Source organism: Pezoporus flaviventris, unplaced genomic scaffold (genome assembly GCF_033815535.1).
Source record: "Pezoporus flaviventris isolate CSIRO_AGI_PZ_B2104156 unplaced genomic scaffold, CSIRO_AGI_Pfla_v1 ptg000045l, whole genome shotgun sequence".
Lineage (NCBI taxonomy): Eukaryota > Metazoa > Chordata > Aves > Psittaciformes > Psittacidae > Pezoporus > Pezoporus flaviventris.
This window is the reverse complement of record NW_026892593.1, coordinates 31,698,094-31,725,783: the sequence shown is the minus strand read 5'-3', so window position 1 is coordinate 31,725,783 and position 27,690 is coordinate 31,698,094. Positions and strand designations below refer to the sequence as shown.

The following is a 27,690-nucleotide window of genomic DNA, read 5'->3' as shown; positions in this document are numbered from 1 at the left end:
CCACACTGTCCTCTCTGCAAACAAGCCAGGAACTGCTCACCTAGTTTAAAAAAGTACAGCTCTTGAAAATGTGAATCAATGCAAACAGTTCTATTGGCTTGTAAGCTGGAAAACACTGCTTTAAAAAAAAAACTGTATTTGACATGATAGAACTTGTAATCCCATCACAAGCCATTTTAAATTACCTAAACATGCTGCTGACTAGGACAGATGTTGCAAAAGAACTCTGAAACCTTGGGAGGTCAAGTTCAAGTAAAATCCAAACTTCATCAGTAAAGAAAAACCCTGTAGATGTTTTACACATTGAAAAACAGATCTGCGCTTCCTCTCTGAAGGATGGCTCCTTTGCTTTCTTGATGTAGGTAGCTAACTCCCACCCGCTGCTGAAATGCCATTTGCAGTTTCATGCAACCATTAGGAGTAATGGGGTGAAGACCATTGCCATTATATTGTGCGCTGAAAATCCAAAAGCCAGGTACCAGGACAGCAGTTATGACTTTGGGTCAAATGCCAGGTTCCATCTTAAAAGAACACCAGCCAAAAATGAACTGTTTTAAAAGAAATAATTTACTTAACACCCAGGAGGGTCACACAGCCACGTGGGAAAGGCAAGCCCCTTCTTTGCAAACTTGTGAGCTTCCCATGCAAACAGAGCTGTCACGTTTATTTTTGCCACCTGGTCATCAGCATAGCTCATGTTTTACATCAGTGTATATTGTTTGAGTGACCATCAGAGATCTCCCAAGTAAGACAGCAAATTTCTCAAGCACCAAAAAAACCTTCCAAAAGCCCCCAAATCTCCTAACTCCCAAGTCATGCATCTCCTCTGTGTATTCATTTTGTTTCCAAAGGAAGCAGGACTAGGACCCCATTGGTCCCAGTACAGGCAGCATCTATGGGATTGGAGGCTACCTTGTTTCTGCAGGTCTTCAAGCATCTTTGCAGCAGGTTATGTGGCTGAGGTAGCCATGCAAGTCAAAGAAGCATTCCCTGGAAAAGAGATCTGGAGCTGCCTCCCCTCCTTGCCAATGTGAAAAAAAAAACATTTAACAAAAGGTTGAAGTGTTTTGTGTAGTGGGGAAAGGGGAAAGAAAAGCAGCCCCATTTGTCCTCTCCAGGGATGTCTACTTTACTTCGTTATCTCACATTAATGAAACAGAAGCCACAATCTTGGTCTCACCACCTTTACAAATGATAACCACTGAAGACTACACCATCACCCTGTGCTGGCCAGTGGAGGTGAAGGCAGCTACCCCTGGGGCTGTCATCTTCCCTGGTTCCATAGCGATGGCAGCATGTGGCTGCTCAGCAGAGCTTGTTCAATAGAAGCACCTTTAATTAAGTGGAGCAAATGCTCATTATGTTAATAAACTGCCACTTTCGTTACCCTTTCCACCGAGATGGCCAAAGATAGAATGCACGGGGCAGCTGACCTACTTGCCTTACTCTTGGATGCAAACCAGGCAAGACAAGATCAGTATCTGTTGGTACAGCAGCGGAGGGGGGAACATTTATAATGATGGATTTCTCTTCCTCTCTTCTCTAATAGATACAGAGACTTTTGTTTTGCTGATGTGATCCTAGCACCTTTCACAGACCCTACATTTGTTTAAATTAAAAGCAAGGAAGGCAGGGATGCTGAGCACTCTGTATCTGGTCAATAGATTTCTGTCCAAAATCAGTAAAAAGGGGCACAGCACACAGAAAGGCATTTTATTAACAGCAGAATTAAGCTGAATTTAATGAGTGCTTTATGCTACCTTTTGCATTCAAATTATTTCAGAAAGCCCTCAAAATAAGTTTATTCACACAGCTTTAATAAAGGTTTAACCCTGAAGCAGAAACAACTAAAAAGTCAGCATTCGCCAGCAGTTACCACAGTGGTTTGTAGCTTATTGTGGCATTCAGGCTGTTGCTAAATCCTCCTGCTGCTCCCTCCACAACAGTGGTGAGTGGCCTGTGAAATGAGCACTATGTTTCAAGACTCAAGGTGCTGCAATCTATACTTGGGATGAGGGTGGAGTAAAGGAGCAGGATGGGGGAAGGTCTTTCTTCTCCTCCAATTCCCCACAACAGTCCAAATCTAACCCCGAGGAAAACCTGGTCTGCCTTCAGCTGTTCAGGAACCCTTTTCGTGAAGCCTCAAGCAGGCACAGCCTGCTCTGTGGCCTTTTCATCCCACATCTCCAAGCTCTGAGGGACATGCCCAGCATGAGGACAGGAACAGCTGGAACACACTGTGTGCCAGCAGCTGCTCTGCTATGACCACCATGGAAAACACTTGTATCCCCCTCCTCTCTCAACCTGCTTCAGGGCTAAAGGTAAAGAAACAGCCAAAAAAGTGAGTAACTGCCAACTTCTTTCCCTTGTGGGCCTTTCAGACTTCCCTATGTTTCTGTCAAATTCAGCCATGCTTAATGGGTCAGGAAGATGGGGTCAAGCCCTACAAACGGCCTTTTAAGAGGACTCAGGTGAGTCCTTCACTGCTCCGCTCTCCTTGGGACTCCCTGACCAGAGCCAGAGCATCGAGCAGGAAGTTCTCACCTGCTGTGCACCAAGCTGCCAGCACCAGACAAAGGCTGCAGGCAGCCCCTGTCCCACAGTAACCCCTCATCCAGCTGGAGCAGGGGCACTTCCGCACCCCAGACACGCACCCTTCCCAACACAGCTGCCGTGGAAGGAAATCACGGGGTGGCACACATGTTTAGCTTATAACTAAGAACAAACATTTTCTGGTTCTTAGCCCTCCCTGGGACACTAATTCCTCTCCACTCGTTCCCCCCCAAAATCACCATCTGTGCCGTAGCAACCTATGGCTAACACAACAGCTAAGTTATGGTAATGTTCATGTCTCTGGTGCCTGACTCTCAGTCCACACTCTAGACCTATTCAGTGGGCCACCAAATTTCAAGTTCACACATCCCCTAAATGACCCCCTGGATCATCTCCTCCATCACTTCCCAACTGACTTTTACCGCCTTTAGGGTTCACGTTCCCATCTTGCACCTTTTCTTGCTTGCTTTCCCTCAGCTTAGCAATATAGAAAATTTTCCTTTTTGTGTGCTGTCATCTCTCCTTTACATCACATTCTTCTCTGCAATCTTCACCATGTACTCCTCACGGAAAGGACAAAGTCAGGGGTTGTTTTTAATTGAAGGGAAAAAAATGAAGGCAGCCCTTAAAGGACTTCTTAGACCTCCAGTTATAAACAGACAGTCCAGTGACTAAAAAAGTAGCTTTTCATGGGAAACACTAAAACACAGGAACACAGTGCTGTAAATTCATCTTTTCCATACCCAACTAAGCAGAAAACACAGCCTGAGCTGCAGAGGGCACAGGAATGGAACATGGGAAATTTATGAGCTCCCAGAATTAAAACATTCCTGCAAGACGGGCAAAATTGGCTTGTTGTGGGTCCTTTATGGGAGCAGGAAGGGAATGCAAACAACCTTAAGAAATCTATCAGGGAACATATTAATAAACTGGCTCTGTGCTGGGTCTGGAAGCACAAGAAAGGTCTCATCATCCCTGTGCTACCTAATGCCAGAGTCACAGAGGAGCCTCCACTCAGACGTGTCAGGGACAAGCACCTTCTGTCTATTGAGGGAGACTGCAAAACTGCCAGAACAACAGTTAAGGGAGAAAACCAGGAAACAAACCCTAAGGTACAAGCAAAAAGGGTACACTCACAAAGAGTTTCTGGTCTTATAATCCCACGTTTTGCAAGCATCAGGCACAATAAGAGCATCACTCACAATGAGGTATCTACAGATGATAAATTTCATTCTAAACTGTATCAAATAAGACAACCTAAACTGAATACAAAAGAAACATTTCTAGACTGAATACAAAATACACATGTAAACACAGACTAACATTGAATGCACTCCCATTAAGGCAGCTATATACAAAGGTAATTTTTAAAACCCATTTTCAAGCCATTGCAAAAATGATAACGTCATGCTCTATGATGATAATATGGCATTCTGCTATCATATGACTAGAAGGCAGACATACACACAGACATATAATAATGACACACGAACAGCTTCGCATGCTGTTTACTATTGTGCTTGCACAGTGCTTTTTTCCAAGACTCTTTTCAAGCATTTATCAAATTCCTCACAACTGCTGGGAGGCAGGAAGCTTGGTCATTTGTAAGACTGTATTTTAAATTTAAAATTGACTTTTTTTTTCCAAGTTGATATTTGCTTTTTTTTTTCTTCTTTCTCTTCACAGAAATGAGTTTTAGTTTTCGCTCCCCAACCAGTTCTGAGGAACAAGTACATCCAGCTGAGACCTTGTGTGACATATTTAAACCCAGAGCAAATTTTTATGTTCAAGATATAAACCCCAGAAAATAGGGATTTATAATGAAAACGTTGACAGGCATCTAACCATAGCCATACTGGTGGGTTTTGCTATACAACATATCAGTCTTACTTTTATTTTCTTTAAGGACACGTGAACAGGCATCTGTAATAGTACATCTTTGGTGATACACCATACAGAAAGCTATGAGAGAGTTATAACATACATTACAGAAATTGTCTCTCTGAACACAGAAACATACGATATGAAACGTTCGGACATACTTAAGTCACACAAAGTCTGACAGCAACTACCGAACTTTGAACACATCAGACTAAAGTATTTTCTAGACTTTTCGTTGTTAAAACCAGATCTGGCAAACACGGCACACACAGATGATTTCACTGACATGAGCAGTTTGAGAGTTCAGAGGGACAAATGCATATGAATAACTCATGTATGTAACTGCTTGCGAGATCCGCTCCTAAAAGCAATCCTTTATGTTAACAGATTACTACTAAAAATCCAATTTTGAGACCCAGTAATTGTCTGCTCACTATTTGTTTCCATTTTATGAAAATGCATTACACTGAAATTTGGAATTAACAAAGACTTAATAAAACAAGTTATGAGAAACCACAGATATTTACTTAATAAAGACTTACACCATATGCCCAGCACCATCTTCATACAGATGTATTGTAGTTTAATCTAAAGCTAGAAAAGTATGGTTTCCTACTAGGAGTTATTTCAGTAATTAAACACTTCACAACAATTTAATATAATCTAGGACTTTATTATTGCACACAGAAGAAACCCCCCTAAGTCTAACCCTGTAATTTCTTCATCATTACTTTTTACTTAACTTTACAAGCACTGCAATTTTCTTGATCTACAGGAGAGGAAAAGCCAAATTATCTCATGCAAAAATCGTGATGTAAGCAGCACAATATTCAAAGTGTTAAAGAAATAAAGGATTTTTTTAAAGAAAGGAGAACCCATGATAATTAAAAGACACAGCAAAGCAAAATAAGCTATCTTTTTACTTTATAGCTTGGTGGTCTGCTACAGAAAACATATGTACATGGAATCTGTGTAATCATTACTTGTATCGGTTACTTCTTGGTATGCGCTAAAGCAGCTGAAGTAGTTTTTACATTAAAAGTTTTGGGGGGTTTTGTTGTGGTTTTGGGTTTGGTGTTTTTTTTTAAGATGTAATTTCTGTGAACTAAACCCTGGCAGGTGCTGAGTGCATCCTGCATTTCGAAAGAAATTTAGAGCATTCAGCTCTAATAAAGCGGACTCAAGGAGCAACACTTCTACATCACACGACAGACACGATGGAGCTGTAATTATCACTGGCAATGAAGAAACCTTGAACCAGTGTGAAGGTACTCTGTGTACGAGCACAGAATGATGTGATTTTCCCCAGTGCTCACGGTTTTCTTTAAATACCTGTAAATGTTCATAAGGTCTCAGGGTTTACTTTATGTATGAATGACTCCTAAACGGGAAGCTTTTCATAGAGTGCTAGGTGTGCGAAACAGCATATGCTTAGTGCCATCTACTGGGAAATGCCTGCTTATGCCCTGACTTTACCATGCTGGCTACAAAAAAGTCACGGGCAAACTGCACACACTGAAATGTTCAGTCCTAACTTTAAAAAAAAAAAAAAAAAAAATTAACGAAAAATGCAAATACAATTTGGAAGCACAGATCCACACTCCTGGTGCTAATATACAAACAGAGAAAGAGCAAGTAAAAACACTTCAGTAGCACAACTGATCCAGGGTAACTTGCACATGCTTACAAAATTGTGTTTTAAAGGAGAAACAGGAGGTCATCCCAATTCTAAGATACTTCCTAACATTATTTCATTCATTTAACTCTTTGGGGAAAATTATTTAGTCCAATTTACACCTTTGCTCTCCTATGCCAAGCTGGCGGGGGCTCCAGAAAGTTAGAAAGTCTCTTTGCATATGGAATTTGCCACTGAATTAGAAAACGACCAAAATCCACGCCGTTCCAGACTTAGTGGGCACGTAGCATGGTGGTGTAGTTGCAGGGCTGCAATTCACACAGAACAGGGTGGTGGGAAAAGTACTAACTTAAAGTATTATGTTATAAAAAAGTCACAAAACTCGGGGTGTTTTCTGCATATTCAAAAGTTAAAGTCCCAGTGCACCGTGGCATTTAAGCAGATGTTGCCTCTAGATCCCGTTCCCATGTTTAATTTGATACATGCTACATACCATTTACTTGCAACCCCCCTCAATACACCACATGCAAAAAACAAAACCAAAGGCAGAGCAAGCCTACATCAATTTATAAGCATCTGGGGAATTTAGATTACTCTTAAAATATGTGAGAAATGTGTATTATTCCACTATTAACAGACTAATTTGGGATATTATACATATATGTTTTATATATATATATATATAACACAGCCAGTCAGTGGCACTCAATCTATTAATGTTTGCACAGTTATGGATCAAAGGGACAAGAATAAACAATAGGGTTATGAGCTTTTTATTCCAAAATATGACTACTGGATTATGTCAGAAAAAATGGTTTGACAAAATAGCTAATGTAGTGCTTTGCAAACAGGTACACAACAGCAAAACCTCCCATGGCCTGTGTTTCTAGCTGACCAACTTTGATATTTCCTTTTCAGAGCAGGAACAAAAAGGCCAGAAGACTGAGTGCCCCCATTTTAAGATAGACACCAGCAGTATGAGCACACATCAAAAAGTGCATAATGGGGATGAAGGAAATTTGCTTACCCTGTATTTTTAGGATTTTAAATCTGGCTCAGCAGCAAATAGAACAGGAAACCAAGGTCAGGCTGACACAATGTGAGCTATTCTCTCTCTTCCTCAATATGTGTTTGCATCTCCTATCTAGGTTAATGGGAGTTTTGTGCACATGTGGGGGGAAACAGAACACAAATGCTGCAAATATTGGACTCAGATTTCATTCGAATAAAGTGCAATCAGCTTTAGAAAACCCATCAGCTTGAAAACTGATGTCTTATCACTGAAAAGATCTTTAAAACATCACCTCCATATGGCTGCAAAGTCCAGATCTGGGAAAAAAGTGCTTGTAACATTTTGCATTCTTATGAACCAGTTGCGAGTGTAGTTCAAACACTCAGGACTTGTTCTTTTTTGATTCTTCAAATACTAATCAGCTAGTATTGTATCTTTTTTATTTGGGTGTCAAGAAAATTCCTAGTAACGTTCAGAATTAACTCAGCGCAGCTTTTATTTTCTCCCACAGAACCATGCATGCTGACGTTATTATGCAGACTTCAGAGATGCTGTTGCTGTTTAAGTGAAACACAAAACAGCTTCAAGGTTTTCATGGTTTTACCAGTCCATGGAGATAGGGTCCTATGGCAGGGTATAGTTTAACCAGTCCATTGGGATAAGGTCCTATTAGGTCATTCACAGACCTAATAGCAGAACCTGGACCTACATGAACAGTGCAGCTGCATCTGGGCATTAAACTGCATGTTTCCCTTGATTTATTTAAAGTGTCACGTTACTAAAGAACATGCTGTCAGAGGAATAAAAGAATTCAGTTTTAAATTCTACACATTTTGTACATAATTTTCAGTGTAACATATTTTGACTTTGAATAAAAATGTAAAAAAGGACACATGCAGTGTAAAACTATGGTATAATGCAAAAGATTTTGGAAAATATTTTTCAGCCCTGTAATTTAATAGCAATCTATATGCTAAATTCTTCAGTGCATCTTAAAAAAAAATATAAACTGCATTTAATAAATTATTTTCAGCTTAATTTCACTGTTTTTCCCAAGAATGAGGAAAATCATCCAAAATTTAAGAGAGAATATGCTGGGCAAGGAAGTCAGACAGCACTTCCAAGCATCCTAAAATCACTGACATGAAAAGTCACTCAATCCAGTGACTTTCACAAAAAAAAAGCAAGCAATCAAACTTGTGGTTCAAAGGCAAATTTAAACAAACCAGAGCAACCCATAGCACATCATTTCCTGCAGCAGAGACACCATTCCTAAGAGGGCCTTCGTTACGCATGACACCACAAGCAGCACCCATTCAACCTGAGGGAAGCCCACAGGCTCGCAGGGCCACTGGCTGGCTCTTTGTCACCAAATGCAGCAGGTTGAATGCAGACATCACTGTGATATCCTCACCAACAAAACCAGAGGCAAAGAACAGGGGCAAGAGCTGAGTAGGGAAGAAAAAAGAAAAAAAAAAAAAAAAAAGAAAAAAAAAGATGAGAACAAATTAAAACATCAAAAATGTTAAGATACATTCACAGAAAAAAAACAATGCTTACAATTTTATGAGACCACCACATGGAAGCACAATTCTAAATGCATTTTTCTTAGTACGTTTAGCCCATTTTCAGTGACACCCCCCAACATTTTGATACGTATTACATAGTATTCAATGAAACAACTTTCTATGCTACCAAGTGAGAGGAAGGGGGCATTTTTATAGGGGCATTCACAACGGCTGCTTGAAACACCCAATTAAAAGCAAGGCAGAGTAGCAACCTATGTGGTCACAAGCGCAGAGGCACTACGGGGGAAACCTCAGGACCTCAGCTAGATAGCCAGAATCCTGCTTTGCACACCCAGAAGTGCCGGGCAGATCAAACATGCAGCCTTTTTCTATTTATTTTATTTACAGCAAAATCACACTCTGCAACATTTCTGAATGGTGAATGCTGGAAACCAGTCATTGCTAAAAATTGTTCTTTTGATGACTTGTTTGAAGAATGTGACATTTCATTGTAATAAACTTGCCAGATATCTTAAACCCACGGCTTCTTTTTTGGGTGTTTTTTTTTTTTTTTTTTTTTTTTTTAAGGCAGGAAATAATTCTCATTGTAAACTGTCCATGACATATATTTAAATAATCTTCCGGCCAGTTTAAATATAGCAAACAGAGAGATGGCAGCCGCGAGATTTTATTTTAGAAGGATTTAATGCATGAATACCAATTGTTTCATTTACCCTGCGATGGGAAAGAGGAAACGCAGCTGCCTTATAGCCCACCCGTTCATAGCTGCAGCTCGCTTCGGAAGGTTAGGTGACATCAGAAGGTTATGTGACACTGGGGAGCAGAGCCAGCCCCCACTGAAGTCAGGACTGAAGCTCTGACAGATGCTGGAAGGCGGAGGACTGGGCTCCAGGCGCATAACGAGCAGCAGGGTGATTCCCAGTCTCCTCCCAGCTGCCCTGTGCCGTTTCTGCATGCGGCAGCACAGGAGCCGCGGGATGTGGGACCTGCCAATGCCCAGAGACGGTTCCAGCAGTGGCCAGAGCAGGGTCCAGCAGCAGCCCAGGGCACAAACCAGCAATGGCTCAGAGCAGGGGCCAGCGCTGCCCACAGCAGGGGTCTGCCCTGGGCTTCCACAGCCCCAGGGAAGCTGGCCACAGCTCATCCTGATGCGGCAGCACACAGCGCCCAGCCGTACTTATTACGGAACCAGCCCGGAGCGTATCTGACGGAAACCTGCTTGTATTAACATGCCTGAACTCTGATTTATCCAAACTAAACTCGCTGCGAAACCCAAACATCTCCGTGCTGCTGATCGGCGGCAAAGCGGGGGGAAAGTGGGCGATGCACGGCGGGCAGTCCCGGAGAGCCATTACTCAGGAATAAACATATCATTGTCACGAGTGAGTGCAGAGCTGCTTAAAGAGAAAGAACGGACCAGAGCCCCTCCCGCGCAGACTGCCGGACATAACACACCAGGGGCCTGGCGGAGTCACGCCACAAGCGCCGGGGCCCTGCGGCCGCCCTCCCCCGGGCGGCGGGCACCGAGGCGGGCACCGCGCCGCGACCGGCCCCGCTCCGTGCCCTCCCCACCGCCTCGCTGGGTCCCGTCCGCAGCGGCACCGCGCTCCCTCCGCCGGCCCGCCCAGCGGCGCCGCCTGGCGGCTTCGGCCTGGCACCGCCCGGCCGCCATTATCCCTGAGCCACGGCCCAGGCGGGGCTCCAGCGGTGTGGTGCTCTGAAGCGGCTGTTTCAGACCCGCAGCACCGATAGCGTGCCGAAGGGCTGACGGCCAGACCAGTCCCTGCATGGCGGGGTCCCCCCTGGCCCTGCCTGTATGATCTAGCTACTCACTTGTATGAAGGCTGGCGGCTTGCCCAGACACAGGCACCTGACGAGCGTGGCGCAGAGGTGAGGCGCACATGGCCTCACCTTCCCCTCGCACATCCCCCATGGGCCGGGACTAAGCTCCCAGCCCAGCACCGCTTCCCCGCTCCCCTCCATCAGAACCGCGACTCCCTCAAGTATAAACAGCCTAAAGGAAATTACCTGAAATTCCCGAGGATTACAAAATAGATTCTGACCTCTTGAAAATGTCAAGTATTTTAGCGTTCACCAAGATGTTGCTATTTAGTTTCGAGTATTCATAAAGACTCAGAGGATATATAAGTCCTGAAAGCCCAATAAAATATAACTGAGTGTTCATGAAAGTGCTTTATTGCAGTTAACATATTTTATTCCTTTATTTCTGATGTTTTGATCACTCTTTCTATTTACTCTCTACATTACAGCAGTGCCCAGTAGTTTCAAGCAGGAGGGGACCTCCTGGTGCAAGGTACAGGCCAACAAACCCCTGCTGCGGGGAGCTTGTGGACCATGGTAAGAGCTGCTTGTAAAGCATCAGTGAAGGGCAGAGCAAAGTCAAACTCACCACAATTAACACATTTGGTTTGGATGTGCTTCCTGCCTGCCAGCTCCAGGACAAGTCAAGGGAGAATGATGGTAATGTTTTGTGATAGTTAAGATCTTTCCACTGCTCTTTCTGCAGCTGATGCAGGCTTGGCCATAGCCTTCAACCGGTTAAAGAACTGGGTTTGCATCTCAGATTCATTAAACAGGAACAGCCAGAGCACAAGAAACATGGGAAGAAAACACCATCCTGAAAACATCATTGTGTGTGGTTTAAACCTCTGTGCTGTCCAGGTTAAGCACCTGCCTCAGCCCCAAGGAACCTACCGTGCCACACAGCACTCCATGTCAGCAGCACCGGGACCAGTGGCCTGGAGACAGCAACCTGCTGATGTGACTGTCACATGCCTGAGCCACAGTGGTTACTGCAGCATTGCCCTCCCACCACGCAGAGCTGTCACCCCCCACATCTTTATTACAGCACTGCAACATGCCACCTGCTGTGGCAGGAGATAAGCTCCATGAAGAGGTGAGAACAAAACTCACAGTCTAAGGAAGGGGTGATGTCACTTACAGAATCACAGAATGGCTAGGATTGGAAGGGACCTTAGAGATCATTCAGTTCCAGCCCGCCTGCCATGGGCAGGGACACCTTCCTCTAGAACTTGTTGCTCAAAGCTCAGTCCAACCTGGCCTTGAACACTTCCAAGGATAGAGCAGCTACAGCTTCTCTGGGCACCCTGTGCCAATGCCTCACCACCCTCATAGTAAAGAATTTTTTCCTAATGTCTAATGAAATCTCCTTTCTCTTCTAGCTTAAAGCCATTGCCCCTTGCCCTATCACTACATGCCCTTGTAAAGAGTCCCTCTACAGATCCCTTGTAGCCTCCTTTAAGTACCCTAAGACTTGGTTTTGTTGGTTGTTTTTTTTAAACACATGCCACTGGTGCACTGCCTGCAACACCCTGCACACTGCTGGCTCCTCCACAGTTGCCATGCAGTGTCACCAGACCTCTTGAAGCCCCTTCACCACACTGTGCTCTTTAACCTAGCACAACGTGGGCCAGCATGGATCTTTCACCTGCCCAGCTCTCCTAAATTGGACACTATACTCAGAGGTAGCTTGTAAATCCTATCATTATAGATCATACAAATATAGCCGTAACTATGTCATTAAGTGTGCTCCAGAAGCCTTTTGCTACAATGATACACACTACAACTCCAGGAAAGCCTTCCTTTTAGGATGCTAACATCCTAATGTTGGCGTATGTTAAAGTGTTGCCAGCTTTCAAGAGCTTCTATATTGTCAATTGCAAAACATTCAGAAATCACAAGTTCGGCCCCCAAATAAATATGATCTGTTAAATCGTAACACAGGGGGGTCTGCCACATTCATCCTTTGGAAATTAAGAACTTTGTAATTACTCATGTTTTCTCAATCTCTGTCGGCAACTAAAGAAATTTCTTTGGGGGAGGGATAACTTGAGAGATTAAAGTCTGATATTATCACACCTTGCTTTTAAGAGCTGTAAGGGAAAAACTGAAAACTCAGGAGCTGATAACACTGGTTTCAGTTTTTCCATAGTCAGTGTTTTTCCTGACAACTCAGGTCCAGAATTCCTAAAATTACATAAGAATCCCAGCTCTCAGAAGAAAAACGTGAAGTTTTAGCCCTCCACAAGTAAATAACTAACCACACACACACACAGATTCTTAAGGGAACAATCTTTTCTTTCCCTTGCCCCAATAAAGAGACCTTAATAGTGTGAGGCTTCTACATTTTTTCCAGTTTCCCTCCCCCACCCCCAAGTCTGTGGCCCCATTTGGAGGGCAGGAAACAATTAGAGATAGGTACACACAAGCCAGAGAGCCAGGCTCTTGTCAGGAATTTCTATGTCACTGGAAAAAGCAAAGAGAAAAAATATTGCCACACTGGAGAAACCCAAACAACCAGAAGTTAGAAGACAGTGAAGGCCTGTGAGTCTGCTGTGCTCAAGTGTTACATTAACAGTCTAATTTTAATCAATATTTGTTTTGTTAAGTTCCTCCAGTCCAGCCGCAAGCTCAAACAGTTGTCTTGCAAAGGTTTTATTTATTTATCCACTTTGACATAAATCAAAATGTAACCAAATGTTTCACCGATAAAGCTTAGTGGAATACTTAATATAAACATTTATTCCAGACTTTGGATCTTTTTTTGATACTTTATTTGGGTTTTGCTCACCTAAAGCTGCTGCCAGTCAGATTCAGCAGACAGAACAGAGCAACCACCAGACGCTGCAGAACAAAAAGTGCAGCCTAGAGAGAACCACACGAACGACTATTTCAGTGTGTCATGGGTTGCTGTGTCTAAACAGTTATTTACTCTGTAGTCATTTTCCCTTAACACATTCTCTGCTAACGCCAAAGCCACTGGTCTCTCCTGCTCTCTCCACTGCACTTGGCAGTTTTTAGGGACTTCACTGTTTGTGATAAATGTCTTAAGTTTGTTGTGGTGTGTGCTAAGGTGGGGGTAAAGGCAGTTATTTAATAGCTTGTAAGAAGTTTAACGGGGCCTGATGCAGTAACCATCACCAAACTGCCAGCTGTGGCAGGAGACTGGAGCTCAGCACGAGGGGATAAGGACTGCTAGTTATTATTCATTGACAAAAGATGGGAAGAGTTCCAGTTATCCCTTCTGATTCAAGATCTCAGAAGACTAGCACCCTCTGCAGTGCACATAGTATTCTCAAGCAGTAACACCTCACAACCTGGGCTAACCATCCCTTCTGCCCTGACCTCCCAGCAGCCTGCTGGATCAACAAGGAGGCAATCTTCAGCCCTCAAAAAAAAAAACCCCACACCCTGTGAATATGCATTTGTGCTTTATAATTACATTTTTAGACAACTGCATGCCTCAAAGCATAGTACTGGATTTGAAACATTCAGCACAAAATCATAAAGCTAACTGACAAAACCTTTGGAAATTCACTTTTTAAAGAGAAGTTTTTAGGCTGTGGATTTTCATGTGCTTATATAGCCACTGATAATGCAAACCAGGTGTCTTCACAAGTTCATGATCTGCTATTAAAATACCTTGCAACAGCCCACTGTCTGAGGGAGTGAACTACTTGAATCACTAACAGCTAATCACTAACAACATGCAGCAAAACCTAGATATCTGTAAATACAAGTTTCCCAAAAGCTTATTGAAGAGGCATAAAATGTTCTAAAAGAAACTAATTATGTTAGCCTTACAGGTCTGCAAAAGTACTGCAGCATTTAACTTGCATGCTTGTCTGCATCTACTTTTTCCCCCCTCATACAGTAGTAGCTTCTCAGTTACAGCCACAGAAATCAAAAGTATTAGACCTGAATTCCCACATCACTTTTAACATTCTCAAGTCAAGCATGTTCTGCTTAGCTGTTTGTGCTGGAATGTGCAAACTGAGTAGCAACCCAGTCTACTTTGAGGAAGTTTACATTGTGCCCTGATAAAAGAGGTAATTACTGCCATACCTCATAATATTTGAGTGGAACACCAGGAAACGTCAAGCTTTAAACTTGAAGTTAGCACTACCCTTAGAGAGAAGCCTGAACAGTGAAGTTCAAAACACTTTGGCTTTCTTGAATTTTACATATTCTCTTATGCTGGATTTTTTTTCTCAACCCCTCCCATAGCATCTGAGTGTATTTATCATAGAAACCTAAACCACACACCTTTCTGCAATAAAGAATGCACAATAAGAGGGTTTCCAGTACCAGTCTGGCTTCAGGATACTGTCAGATTCAGTGTGGCACACACTGTGGCTGCTCATGCTCAAGGGGTGAAGGAAGTCCTCCCCTGCTCTTACAGCTTCTTCACCATGCCCACAGCACAGCCCTCTTTCTCCTGTGAAATGGGGTAATAAAGCCCACTCTATTAACATTACTGATGTAGCTCTTTCACATTCTAGCTGGGAAGCCTCAGTATTTTCTCTATTCATTATGTTAACAGCTGGACGAACATGGGAAGAAGAAAAGTCTAAAGGTTGAGATCAGACAAAAAAATAGAAATCAGGAAAAGAAGACGAGAAAGTATCGGACAGCATGGAAGTACTGCTCTCCCTGTAGTAGGAATGTATATTCTCACCTGCTCACAGGTTCCACTCTGTGATGCATGGTGACAAGCCTTAGGGACTAACCACCCTCTACATTCCATCCTCAGGCTGCATTTAAGTTTCCCATTGAGGTGAATCAGAGATCTTTTTAGGAGTGCAGCAAAGGCTGCAGCTTTATTACCCAGACATTGCTTCTCCATCAAAGGAGGATTATCTCTCCAGTAAAAGAACCATTAAAACCTTGGAAAACAAACCAGAGTCTGAAACCTCTTCACACAATTCAGGATAATTTTACTGATTTTAGTTGTTGAGGAGAAAAATATGCTAAGTAATGAGGTAGGGCTCTTTATGTCTGTGAGTTTGCATTTATATTAGAATGGTTATCCAGGACAGCAAAATTATTTATAAAAGACAAATGCTACATCTGAGCAAAGAAGTATATTTAATTTTCATTTAATAACTGATTTATCATGGAATCACAGAATTTGAGCTGATGTTCTCTCTAGCATCAGCTGCCAAAGATGGGAAGCTCACAATCCCTTACAGGAATACTCCTCTTTGTATGCTGAACTGGCCATTGCAGTGCTTCCGTCTCCAGCTACTGAAAGACCAGTTTGGGAACAAAGACACTGGTGTGCTGGTGTAACTAAAGCCCAGAGGTGTGTCCAGGGCCCAAACTGAAAAGGCCTGAGATGTGAGAGGACAATCAAAACAAAGGGGATTTTGTGGGTTGTACCCTCCTGAAAAGCGAGAAGGGGGAAAGCACGTTAATGCCTCCCTGTTCTGCAACTGCTCCCACAGAGGAGAGACTCATGAGGCTGAATTCTCCTTGTTTTACTACTTAACATTTGCACACAGCAGAGCAGTGGGACTGGTCCCCTCTGAGCAGCAAAGGACATGGCCTTATACAGTGGGGATGATGAGGACACCCGTGCTACACTGAGCACAAGGGGAGGAGAGAGTTAGTTAGTTTTTTAAGTAACAAAAATTAAGAGGGTCCTTGCTCAAGGGACTCCGGTTTGGTCTTTAGGGAGGGGTGTAAAATGGAAGATTTCATCAATGTAGAGACAAGACACTGCAAGCATTGTGGGCAACATGAAATGGCAAGAGCAAAGTGGAACTGCAGAGACAATACAAACTGTGGAGAGACCCCAAAGGAGAAGAGACTAGACAAGTGAGGTGTCCCCAAGCCTGGGATGAAAGAGATTCTTGGCTAAGGGCAGAAACCAGCAGGTCTCTGAGCCTTGCAAGTGCTCACACATTTGCCGTTTGCAGACAGTTTCCCAGTAGTTATGACTGGCAATACTTCCCAGAGGAGAGCAAATATAGGTCAGATGGGATTTTCCCCTGTCCATTCCTGCTCCTCCCAGATCTGATGCACTAAAATAGCGCTGAGCTGCACTTTCATTTTCCCTGACTTGGTAGTCTGCCAACACACAGCACATTCCTTTTACGGCAGTGAGTTTATAACTACAGCAGTCATAAACTACTCTTAAATGGGTCTTTTCTGAGAATCACAATCCTTTCAACATCTTAAAAATATCTAATCTTTTCCATTCCAGGCAGTCCTCTCTAGCGCAGTGGTAATGATTTAATTGCTTCTGGTGCTCAGATGAGGAGATAAAAGTGTTCTGGAAGTAACCTCTTAATTTAACAATTCCTACCAGCCAGCCCGAAAGCTTTTTGCATTCCTCCCCAGTAAAGTATTCATTTTCAGAACTAAAAGAAAAAACAAAGCTTAAGTGGATAGATCTATATAAGAGGTTCTCTAGCACTGAAGACATGATGCTTATTTTTACCATCAGGTCAATCTGATACTCTTCATCAGTATTTACCTTTTCAAGCTTACCAACAGAGTGGAGCTAACAAGCTTTCTATTCAGTTTTCCATTTGGGACAAACCCCACACATCCTTTACCAAAAGGTGAAATACAACTTTATCTTTTAGCAGTGAACATAAGCCCTTCAAAAGAATTTCTGTTCTGCTTTTCTGAAACAACTTTCCATTAGTTTTTACTTCTCAAAGAAAAATAGACAAATTCTAAGTACATCATCTGGAATGGGAGTTCTTTTACGTTGTGCTACACAGTGCTCCCGTAACTCAGATGAATTCTTCCTCAGCTCACAAAGCTTACCTGCCTGGGTAACCATACACAATAGAAAAGTGATACCAGCTGTTCCTCTTAGGTAGAATATCTCATAAAAATGAAGCAAAGAGAAAGCCTCCAGATGAGAAGTGGTCTGACTTCATAGGACTTCTAATCCTAACAATCAAGAAAGTGCACTCGTTTGAAAAGAGCATCATCTCACTCGTTCCTAAAATGAGAGGAATGAAAACCAGCCCTGTGTAGTTTGCTGACTCTGCGCTCCTGTCCCACATGGCACAGATGGGCTGTGGTGCATGAGGCATGACGGAAAGGAAGCTGTCACCTCTGCTGCACAGAGCAGCTGAATTCTGAAACATCACAGACAAGTTAAATTTGATGACCCTGTTTCAGGAGGCACTGTAAGGAAATGCAGAAATGATGCTTTCTAGGTCTAAGGTCCCTGAAACCAGATGTGATTTCAGCCACAACTTTGGCCTCTGATTTAACCATCTCTCAGAGTAAAATGTGCATCAGGGGATAAAAAACACCAAAGAACAACAATATTCCCTGCCACAGCAGCAAACTAAAGCATCCTCAATGCAGGTTCAGATGCCATGGGGTTGTTACAGTGAGTACATGAATTGCCATAGGAAGTCCCTGGCAGATTTTTAAGATATTTAAAACTCTTTCAATTGAAGAAGTGATTGGTACTAATATCTATCTAACATGTATATGCGGATTGTGCCTCAAATGCCATGCACCCTCCTAGAATAGTGAACTTCCAGTGCAAAAGACACACAAAGACGCACATCAGCCTGTGTTATTTCATCCAGCATTCAGTTCTTCAGCACTTGAAAGCTGAATTATCTCCCTATATTTCATAATTTACTACGTGAGAAAATGTAATTTTTAGATCAGTGAACCAGACTTGACTGTGATCTCTCATTTTGCACAACAGCTCACAAGGAAAGCACTGTTAGCTGGCATAACTACCTTTCAGATCGATTCAGGTTGGTTGTTTCTTTTTTTTATCAACCCAGCTACTAGAAAAGCATTTCGAATTGCAGACATCATCGCTGCCAATCCCTCCACAGCTGCCTCCCTTACATGGAAATTTTCTACGTGGCTTTCTCCATAAACCAATACCGCTTATTACCACAGAGAGGAGCCATCTCCCTTCCATAAAATCAGGTGTTGCACAGTCTCCTCGTAAGTTATCCTCCAAATACAATCCTCTGCGCACGGAAGTCTACGGATATATCAAGAGGATAAAAGCACTCTTTAGAAATGTCCCTTTGATCACACCCACTGCGTCACAAAGGTAATGCAGAGCAGCATTATGCACATCAAACCTCAGCCTTTTATCCAAAAATAGTTTAAAAAAATAGAGCACAAAGAAATTCTGATACTGCACAAAGAAACCTAAAAGAATGGCTCACACACTGTAACCATCCTAAACCCAAAGAACCTTTACACAGTTCAAAAACATAAATTAAAAGAACATCTAATCCATACCAAAATGAAATTCCATCAAGCAAAACAGAGACTCCTAAATTTTCCCTGGTCAGAGATGTACTTTTATTTTTATGAACAGCAGTGAGAAGACACTACAGCAAATAAGGAAAGAGTATTTATCTTTATACTTAAATCTTCTTTGAACTTCTGGTACAATCAGTTAATACTGAATGTCAATGACTCAAAAATGAGAGAGCAAAGAAAACTATTTCTCTCCTAACAGCAATAAGTTTGATTCGAATATAAAGATTATTGGATTTTAAACCACTGCCAAGGTGGATTAGTTTAACAAACACTTTTATTTGCATTTCTGTAACACAATTCTTCACTTGGTTGGGCTGTCATTAAGTATCATGATTGGCAAGATATATATATAACTGCCACTACTTAATAACCAGGATTATATGTACATCTACCTGTATTTAGATAATTACAGGGAAACACTTATTCAGGGCTCTTTATCCTTCTTACAAGAGCAAATGTCCAAAGGCAAACTTTTACCTGGAGTCTGTGTGAGCAGAATTCCAATTTTCATTCCAGTGCAGTTTAAAAATCCACAAACTTAGTTTGTTGGGTTTTTTTAAATTAACTAACCATATTTACACTGATGTGTGGGACAAGCACCTGCACCTCCAGGCATCCTAGAGCTATTTCTCAATTCATGAACAAGACAAGTATTAATTCGAGCTAAATGTATTACTTTAAAATCAGCTTTGATTATTTCCTTTCTCTTCAGTTCTCTCTCAAGTGTCCAGAATGCAAAGGTGTCTCCTCCACTTCTTCAATTGGCTGAAAATGTTTATTAAACATCACTATTTTAAAATACATGTTTCCCAGCCCTACATGCACTCAAAAACAAAGACAATACTCATCTGATACCGACCAGCTAGACTTGCAGCCAAGAGCAACCATGCAAAACCTTTCTGCATAGCAAAAAGTACTTACCTTTGGCAAAAACATGAATACTTTCACCTGCTCTGTTGGAGTGAGCGTAACAGTGCCAGGGCTGATGCAGCCCACAGTCCTGCATGGAACACCCTAGACCCACGCACCAGGGTTGATGCAGCCCCGCAGTTCTACACAGAGCCCCCCCCCAGCCCCACATGCCAAAGGCTAGCAGCAGCCCCCAGTCCTGCACAGAGTCCCCCCAGACCAACACCAGAGCTGGCAGCAGCCCCCAGTCCTGCACAGAAGCCCCCCAGACCCACACCGGGGCTGGCAGCAGCCCCAAGTGCTGCACAGAGCCCCCCCAGACCCACACCAGGGCTGCCCCTGCCCATGCAGCTGGTTCATGGGTTAGGCATACTGCTCAGTTCAGCAGCTCTCCTTTGGAGGGTCACCAGGGGAACAATGCAGCCACCAACTTTGTTCTCCTCTTCCCTCAGCCTTTTGCTGGTTTCAAAGCTTTGCAGGTCAGCTTCCCACCTGGATCAAGATTCTAAAACAAATCTGGATGTTTTCTGTGCATGATCTGTTCTGAGAAGTGACATCTGCTCCACTTCCTTCAGCAGAGGCAGCAGCACAGCACCCGCAGGGAGCCCCTCCTGCCGAAGCCCGCTGTCAGGAACTTCATTGCCCCAAAATACAGTCTGTTTCTGCCCTACTTGGACTCGGGCTCCAAAAAAGGAAACCCTACACTTGAAACACCGGGAGTCCCTCTTTCCCCTCTTGGTGCTGACATTTCACTCGGGCATTCCTCAGCGACTCAGCCATGCCTTCACAGCATCCTCAGTCCCAGCACAGAACCGCTCTCCTCCCCCAGTTCACTTCAGTACATCCCAGTGCTGAGCATGCAGCCTTCAGCACCCCTTCTCAAACTGAAACAAGGGACGTACCAGCACCACGTTTGCCCACTTTGTGGCTTTCCTAAACAATAATTACTGGTTGGTATTCTGGTATGTTTGGTAGCTTATTTTTATAGCATTGGTATATATGTAGAGAATGATTCTCATTCTCTTACATTTATATGGAAACAGACAGATAAAAGTTATCTAGATCTCTGGAAATCTTTAGTAGTTGCTAGCAAAACAAATAAAATAATACAAGGCCATGTAGCGACAGGACAAGGGAGAATAGTTTTAAACGAGAAGTGGGGAGATTTGGATTAGACAGTAGGGAGAAGCTCTTCCCTGTGAGGGTGCTGAGGCTCTGGCACAGGGTGCCCAGAGAAGCTGTGGCTGCCCCATCCCTGGCAGTGTTCAAGGCCAGGCTGGACAGGGCTTTGAGCAACCTGGTCTAGTGAAAGGTGTCCCTGCCTGTGGCAGGGGTGTTGGAACTGGATGAGCTTTAAGGTCCCTTCCAACCCAAACCATTCTATGATTCCATGATTCCATAATAAGCCATGATGAGTGAAGCCCACCTGCAAATTTCACTATTTGTAACTCTACATAAAGCAAGCAACACACAATAGATTATCAGGTTAGAAATAGGTTGACTACCTGGATGACCTTCCATGGCAATATATTTGAGAGATTTTTTTAAGAAACAGAGGTCATCGTCTGAAGCAGCCACAGTGACTGATTTTGAATCACTGAAATCTGTTGCACAGACCTTGCTCTGCCCACAAATTGTCAGTGGAGCATCAGTCACTTGCCTCTGCAGTGAACTGTCTTGTCAATGAAGCTGCAGAAGCTGCTTTTGTTTGAGAGAGAAAACTTTATCAAAACCTACGAAGCTTTCTTTCTCACGCTTTGAAACTCAATTCAGGTGCGTTAGCTGGATAAATATGAGACTGAAATTAGGCACACTAATTCTGAATCACTATATTCATGAGTGATTCATCTTCTCATGAGTGAGATGATGGAGCTATCTTGTGTGCCTGCAGCTTTTGTCTGTGGTTGCTCCTCCTCTGACAGGTTAGGAAATTTATCCTACAGCGTTTTGGAAACAAGCTGGGGCAATCTCTCCGCAAACAGCAAGCACCCTGGAGGACTTTTGAAAGGCTTTTCCTTTTCTGAAAGCTTGGGAGCAAGCTGACAACGTTCATTTCTAAAAAGGGGGGAAAAGAGCGGCTGGTGAACTACACAGCCATAGCCTTCCTTCAGCACCCAGAAAGCTTTTGAAACAAGTTTCTAAACAATCCATAAACAGGCAACTGAAACTTAGAAAAGTGACCAGCTGCCAAGATGGACTTGCCTGAATCTCACCCCATCAACAAACGTATTTTCCTTCCTTCCTTCTATTCTACAGGCAGAAGGAAAGCAGTAAATCCAACAGATCTCAAATATACTTTTTGACAGAGCAAGCTGGAAAAGCACCTTCCTTCAGGATCTAGGTCCTGTAACATGGGTGCAGAGCTGCTTGAAAAAACACACTCATCCAGCACTTCTCATACTGACTAGGGTCAGAACCCAGCAAGGGGTCTGACTAAAACTGCAGAGACACCAACCTGGAAGGAGCATGATGCACTCTAAAGAGCTCACCGGGATGTCCTTAATAAAGTGAAGAAATGGTCAAAAATCAGTAAAATAAAAGTTAATACAGCCAAGTACAAAGAACAACCTTTGGACTTTAAAGGAAATCCTCAAACACATAAAACTAAAAGGAAGAATTTCAGACCAAGAGCAGTACTGCAGAAAAGGATGTCAAGGTTACAATGACAAGAAATTGAGCCAAGTGTGAAACAATTAAAAGAAAAAAAAAAGAAAAAAGACAAATGTCAATCTGGAGTTTATTAATAAAGAGAAGAGTCAAACAGAACAGCTCAGGAGGGGCTGGGGAGGAAATCTGCTCCCCTCAGGAGCAGTGAGGTATCAACTGGAATACGCCGCTGGTTGGAGATGTAGGCCAGAGGCAACTGAGGAAAGTCCAGAGGAGGAATAAAGAAAAGAGTGGTTCAGAAAACCAAATCCCCACAAATATTGTTTGTAAGAACTTGGTTTGTTTAGTCTACAGGAGTGACTGCAGAGATGGTATAATGCTCCGCAAACCTGCATCTTGTCTTAAATAGCATTACATCACTCAGCTATTACACTGCCTGTATTACTGTCACAGTCATTACTTGACTGCCATTAGATAAAAATCTACTACTCTGCAATTCACACGTAACAGAGCAACAAAAAAGGCTTGTTTTCCCCCAGACAGCTACTGGATTTCACATTTTAAAAGACTTCATGGGCAGAGTCTTAGGGTCTTGCAAAGTATCCTTTGTAAACCTTCCCAGCATGGTTCAACAACTGCTAAAATAGTCTGGTACAATCCAGCACCTCTCAAGTTCAGAGGCGAGTAGGAGAGCTGCCTTGTGGTTTGGAATGAGCGATGACAAGTTCTAATAGGAGATAGAAACCAGCAGCATCTGATGGGTCCTTTCCTGAGGGAGTCACTAATGTGCTACACAAGTTGGTGGTGATCTTGTTCCTCACATGTGCTTGCTTTTAAGTAAAAGCAAGCGCACATAAACCAAGTACACTGACAATTTGGGTTCTCTTATGAGATGTTAGAAGCTGTGCTGTCACCACAGTGTATTTTTCCACTGTATATACAGAAGACCTAATGAAACAGTAATTTAAATCCTGAAAGCAAATAGGAAAAAAAGAAGGTACAGTCTAAAAGTACAGTTCACACAGCAAGCAGTTAAATACTAAGGCCCAAAAGGGCTGATTTTCTTTTTCTGCAGCCACTTGAAAAGCCAAGACGATAAAGTTACAGAAAACCCAAATCACTACTTGTGGAGCTTCTGAATTTGCATCTCAGGGCTTTAACTTCACAGAGCTGGCTCATTCACCTCAGCTTTCCTGCCTGTCCCTGAGCTGGAAGCCTATGCATCTGTTCCCATCTTATTCCCTTCTCTCCCTCCAACTCCTGCTATGGCTACTGGCAGCGCTGTTGATGCAACAGAGCAAAGCCCAAGCCACTATCTGATCTGCAAGCCTCGGTTTCAGCATCATGAAGACACTGAATCCGTGCACTGCTGGATCACTCATTAGTGCAAATCTGACTTGCACTAGGTGTTAGCTGTGACTGCTTGTCATCAGGACACATAAGGAAGGATCTGCATCGGGTTTATGTTTAATGTCAAGCTTCTACCCAGCAGCAGGATGGTGACAATCTGACCTGGATGCCAAAGCCTGCTTGGGCAAAGTTAACCATTTTTCTTAGCTGATTTGAGCAAGTACAGCAAGTTTACATCAGATCAACACTTGCTCTTGAACCTGCCACAGGAAGCCCAAGGCCAGACTATGCTGTCAAACACTGGCTGCATGAACTGAAAGGGACATCCACATGGCTTACATCCCAGCCAGCCCACCACATGGGTCCTCAAAGTGTTAAAATCACCTGCACTCTCCATGTGTGCAGAGAGGAGCAAGAACAGGGCAATCCCTCGGCCAGACCCAACATTTTCTGTGCTGTTTTGTTTGGCCACGACTGGCACAGATCACATCCCCAGGAAGCTGCTAAGGTTCCCTGTGTTGATTTTCCTTTTTTTTTCCATTTTCATTGTGCAGTTGGAGTGAAAGTGGTGGCATTTGCCAGCTACTTTCCATCAGCACTATTGTTATTGCCTGGTAGCAGGGATTTGTTTTCCATCAGGTGAAACACAAAGGCGTTGCCCCTGTTTGAAAGAACAGAATCAAAAGAGACCCCTGGGGAAATACTTCTAAATGCCATGCACGACACTTTTAAGATCTCTTGGATGTGGTACTACATCCCAACAGAACGACGTGTTAGCACGCTATGTACATTCTGCTAAGCTGCTGCCCAGATTTCAAATAAATCATTAAACCTGGTGTTCCAATGCTACTGAAAGAGTGAACTGGGGAGCTCTGCACAAGACCCGTCCTTGGACTCTGTGCAACGCTCAGAAGCTGAATCATGTTTAAATCCCAAACTTAGTGGAAAGATCACTTCCAGGGCTCAGCCTAAATAAAGAAGTACTTATGCTATTAATCATGTTACAAAACAATGCTAAACTATAACCTAAGTGAGTGAAGACAGCAAAACCATGTTAGCGCCTTATAAGTTTCAGCATTGTTCTAGCCTGGTTTGGGCTAGTATCATTCAATTCCTTGGGTCTTAAAGTCATTACCGAGAAAAGCCTCTTTATCCCCAGTTCCAGTTGCTAGATTGTGTGGTTTTCAGATAATGCTATTGGAACTGAGGATGCTAAATGAGAACCAGAAGGCTGGAGCTAAGCAGATAAATTATAATTTTCAGTTACCTCACCCTAAGTGGCGTTCCCAAAGAATTCTTTCTACCCTATTTTCAGACAAAACATAAGGATCACCATCTTTACAGATTAAGGACACAAAAATTCCCATTAAAACCCAGACTGACGTTCTTCACCTTCTGGTATAAGTTAAGGATGAAGTATGGGCTCCCTTCCTTTTCTTAAGTGGTTGGTTGGAAGTTACTTTTAAAACATTGCCGGTTGGTTACACATTCACAAACTTCCATGGAGGAGGACTTCAATCTTTAGTTTTGTGTTGTTTGGGGGTTTTTTTAGCTAGTACATATTAATAGTTCAGTCAGAACCTAAGATCTTTCTGAGGCAAATGAAGCATCCAAAAAGATAATACAATCCCAACAAAGCAACAAGAGTGAGGGAAGGAAAAGTTAACCTGTAGTCATTTCTTACTCTGAAACACTAAAAAGAAAAGGCTCAAAAAGCTGGCAAGTTTGTTGTTGTTATGTTTTAAAGACCTCCCACTTGTGTAAAGAAAGTAGCTTCTAAATAACTCCATGTATGGACATGATTATTCCAGAGCAAGAAACACCCTAGCCCTGCAGACTGTTCCAAAATAAGCATACCAACTTAAGGGTTACTCAGGGAAAGATAAATCCATACCCAACTTTATTCTACAGTAATTCCTACACACCATCATAAATAGTCCAGGAATTTGAGGGTCCAATTTTCTGGGAGTTTTTTGGCTAAAGGAACACTTAAACAAATCAGGGCTAGACCAAGCTATAATTAGGCTGATGGTTTATCCCACTTTCCCAGCAATTAAAGACTCCAGAGCTTAAGTTCATAGTCTGGGTGCTGTGAAAACTGCATCCTTTAATAAAATAAAGAATAGAAAGGGGGAAAGATGGTCATCTTCCCAACCTATGACTAATATAATGCTGCACTCTAAAGAGCCAAAGAGTTGCTCTATAATGAGGGCACACTCACTTGAATTCTGCAGCTCAAAAGAGCTACCTCAAAATTGGATGGCTTTGCTGCATCGCCGGCTTGTAGCGATGCCAGTCTGATGCAGACCGGCAGACTTCTTAACCTTCTGTCTGAGAAGATTAAATCCTTAACAGAGCGATCTCTTCTCTTGCCCTTCTCCCTCCTTTTCCCCCAGCTTTTAGAATAAATAACAAAGGAACCATTAACAATCCCCCTAAAAGGGAATCTTCAATTTCTCGCATTTCTAATGTAATAAACAGGCTGGACCTCCAATGACACAGAAACAAGTGTCATCTTACAAAGCTGACAAAGTGTGACTAGGTAAACAAGATCCTCCCTTACCTTCGTAAATATCAGGGCAAAGGACCAAATACTTTCCTCATGGGGAAGTTTCCCTTAACCAGCAGCTGTTAGGAATTCTTACAGTATGTACAAACATAAAAACGCCTATTAACCAAATCCCTGTGAGAGCATTTAAACGCCACCGCTTGGAAAAATAAGCAAGGTCATTCAGTCAAAAGATTTTATTTTTGTCTAGGATCAACTGCTTTATATGGCTTTGCTACTGAATATAGAAACATTACCCCATACACAAAGGCACTGCTTTTACAGACAGGATTCTTTTTTCCTCCTAAAGAACGTTTTCAAATGTGCATTATAAAGATCCAAGGAATGACAGACAGGAAAAGGACCAACCAACCACATTCTGGAATCAACTATATATGGCTTCACTAACTTTAGTGGTTTTGAGAAATCAATGCAGAACTTTATTTGAAACTGAATTATCTTCTTTCCTCTTGGAATTCCAGGATCATTTGGCAACTGTGGCATGCTATTCACCATATTTAATTCTCCGCATAGATTTTAAAAGACAATTAAGAAACACTGTTCTGAAATAAGCCGTGTGTACAGCGAGGCAGGCGATTCTCTTACAAACTATAAGCAAATGTCTGATTAAGATGACAAGCCACAGGGAAACTACTTCCAGAATGAGACTTAAAGGGCACCGTTACCAACCAAATTTGGCAGACAAGGAATCATGACAAACTGCAAAGGCATGCAGCAGTGCAATAAAAAGTTGGGAATCCCTGGCAAATAAGACAGCAAGCACTCGTGTCAATTCAGCAAGGGCAAGAACATCGCCGGGGTGAATTCTAAGCATCAAACACTGGATTCAGCTGAACGGCACTGTGCCAGAGCGGGAGTGGAGCCGGCTCTTCCACTTACAGACCGTCTGCCATAAACAAGCCACACGGGCAAGGCACAGGATCTGCCTCTTGCAGATACCTCATTCTGACATCTGCATTTCAAAGAGGGTGCAGCTTCAGAACCAGCCCAGTACCAACAGCAAGCTTAAAGGAAAAAGAAATAAAAGTGTAACATATAGAATGTTCCTTAAAGCATAACATATATAATGTAAGGCTCTGTGCTTCCCTAGAAGCTGTGTTTAAGGTCAGAACTCTTACAGAGATCAGATGTTTATCACTAGAGAACAGTGGGCATCTAGCCTTATCTGTGGACATCTGCCGTTAGACTTGATAGTTTCAACACACAGTTATCCCTGTTTAAGATCACCGTACCTTTATTCTGAACAGATGGTAACTGGAATTTCAGCTCAAGCAGAAAAGCCAGCACTTACAGCAAACTTGTCAAATGTCACAGGAAGCTTAACAGAATGTCATTTCTATACCCAAATAAAGCTTGGAAAGGGGACAGCAAGAAATAAAATAGATCTTTTGCATCGATTGTATTTGTCAGTAGCACAACACAAAACAAACACAGTGAGCGCCCCGAGCTCCTTATAAAAACACGCCCGAATTCTGAACGCGTGTATTAAGTTTAAGCTCCCTTTTTGACCAGTGAAGCACAATTCACGGAGCAGGGGACCGCAGCAGAGCTG

At 42.8% G+C, this 27,690-nt stretch overlaps 1 protein-coding gene across 2 annotated transcripts in view; it reads right to left on the bottom strand.

The window, feature by feature from the left end:
- MSRB3 (methionine sulfoxide reductase B3) overlaps nucleotides 1-27,690 on the bottom strand; it is an 84,263-nt gene that overhangs the window by 55,488 nt on the left and 1,085 nt on the right. For both annotated transcript variants that reach the window (XM_061467839.1, XM_061467838.1), the window contains exon 2: nucleotides 8,404-8,530. In XM_061467839.1, coding sequence (XP_061323823.1) covers nucleotides 8,404-8,479 — 76 coding nt within the window. In that variant the 5' untranslated portion in view covers nucleotides 8,480-8,530. The remainder of the gene's footprint in view (nucleotides 1-8,403; nucleotides 8,531-27,690) is intronic.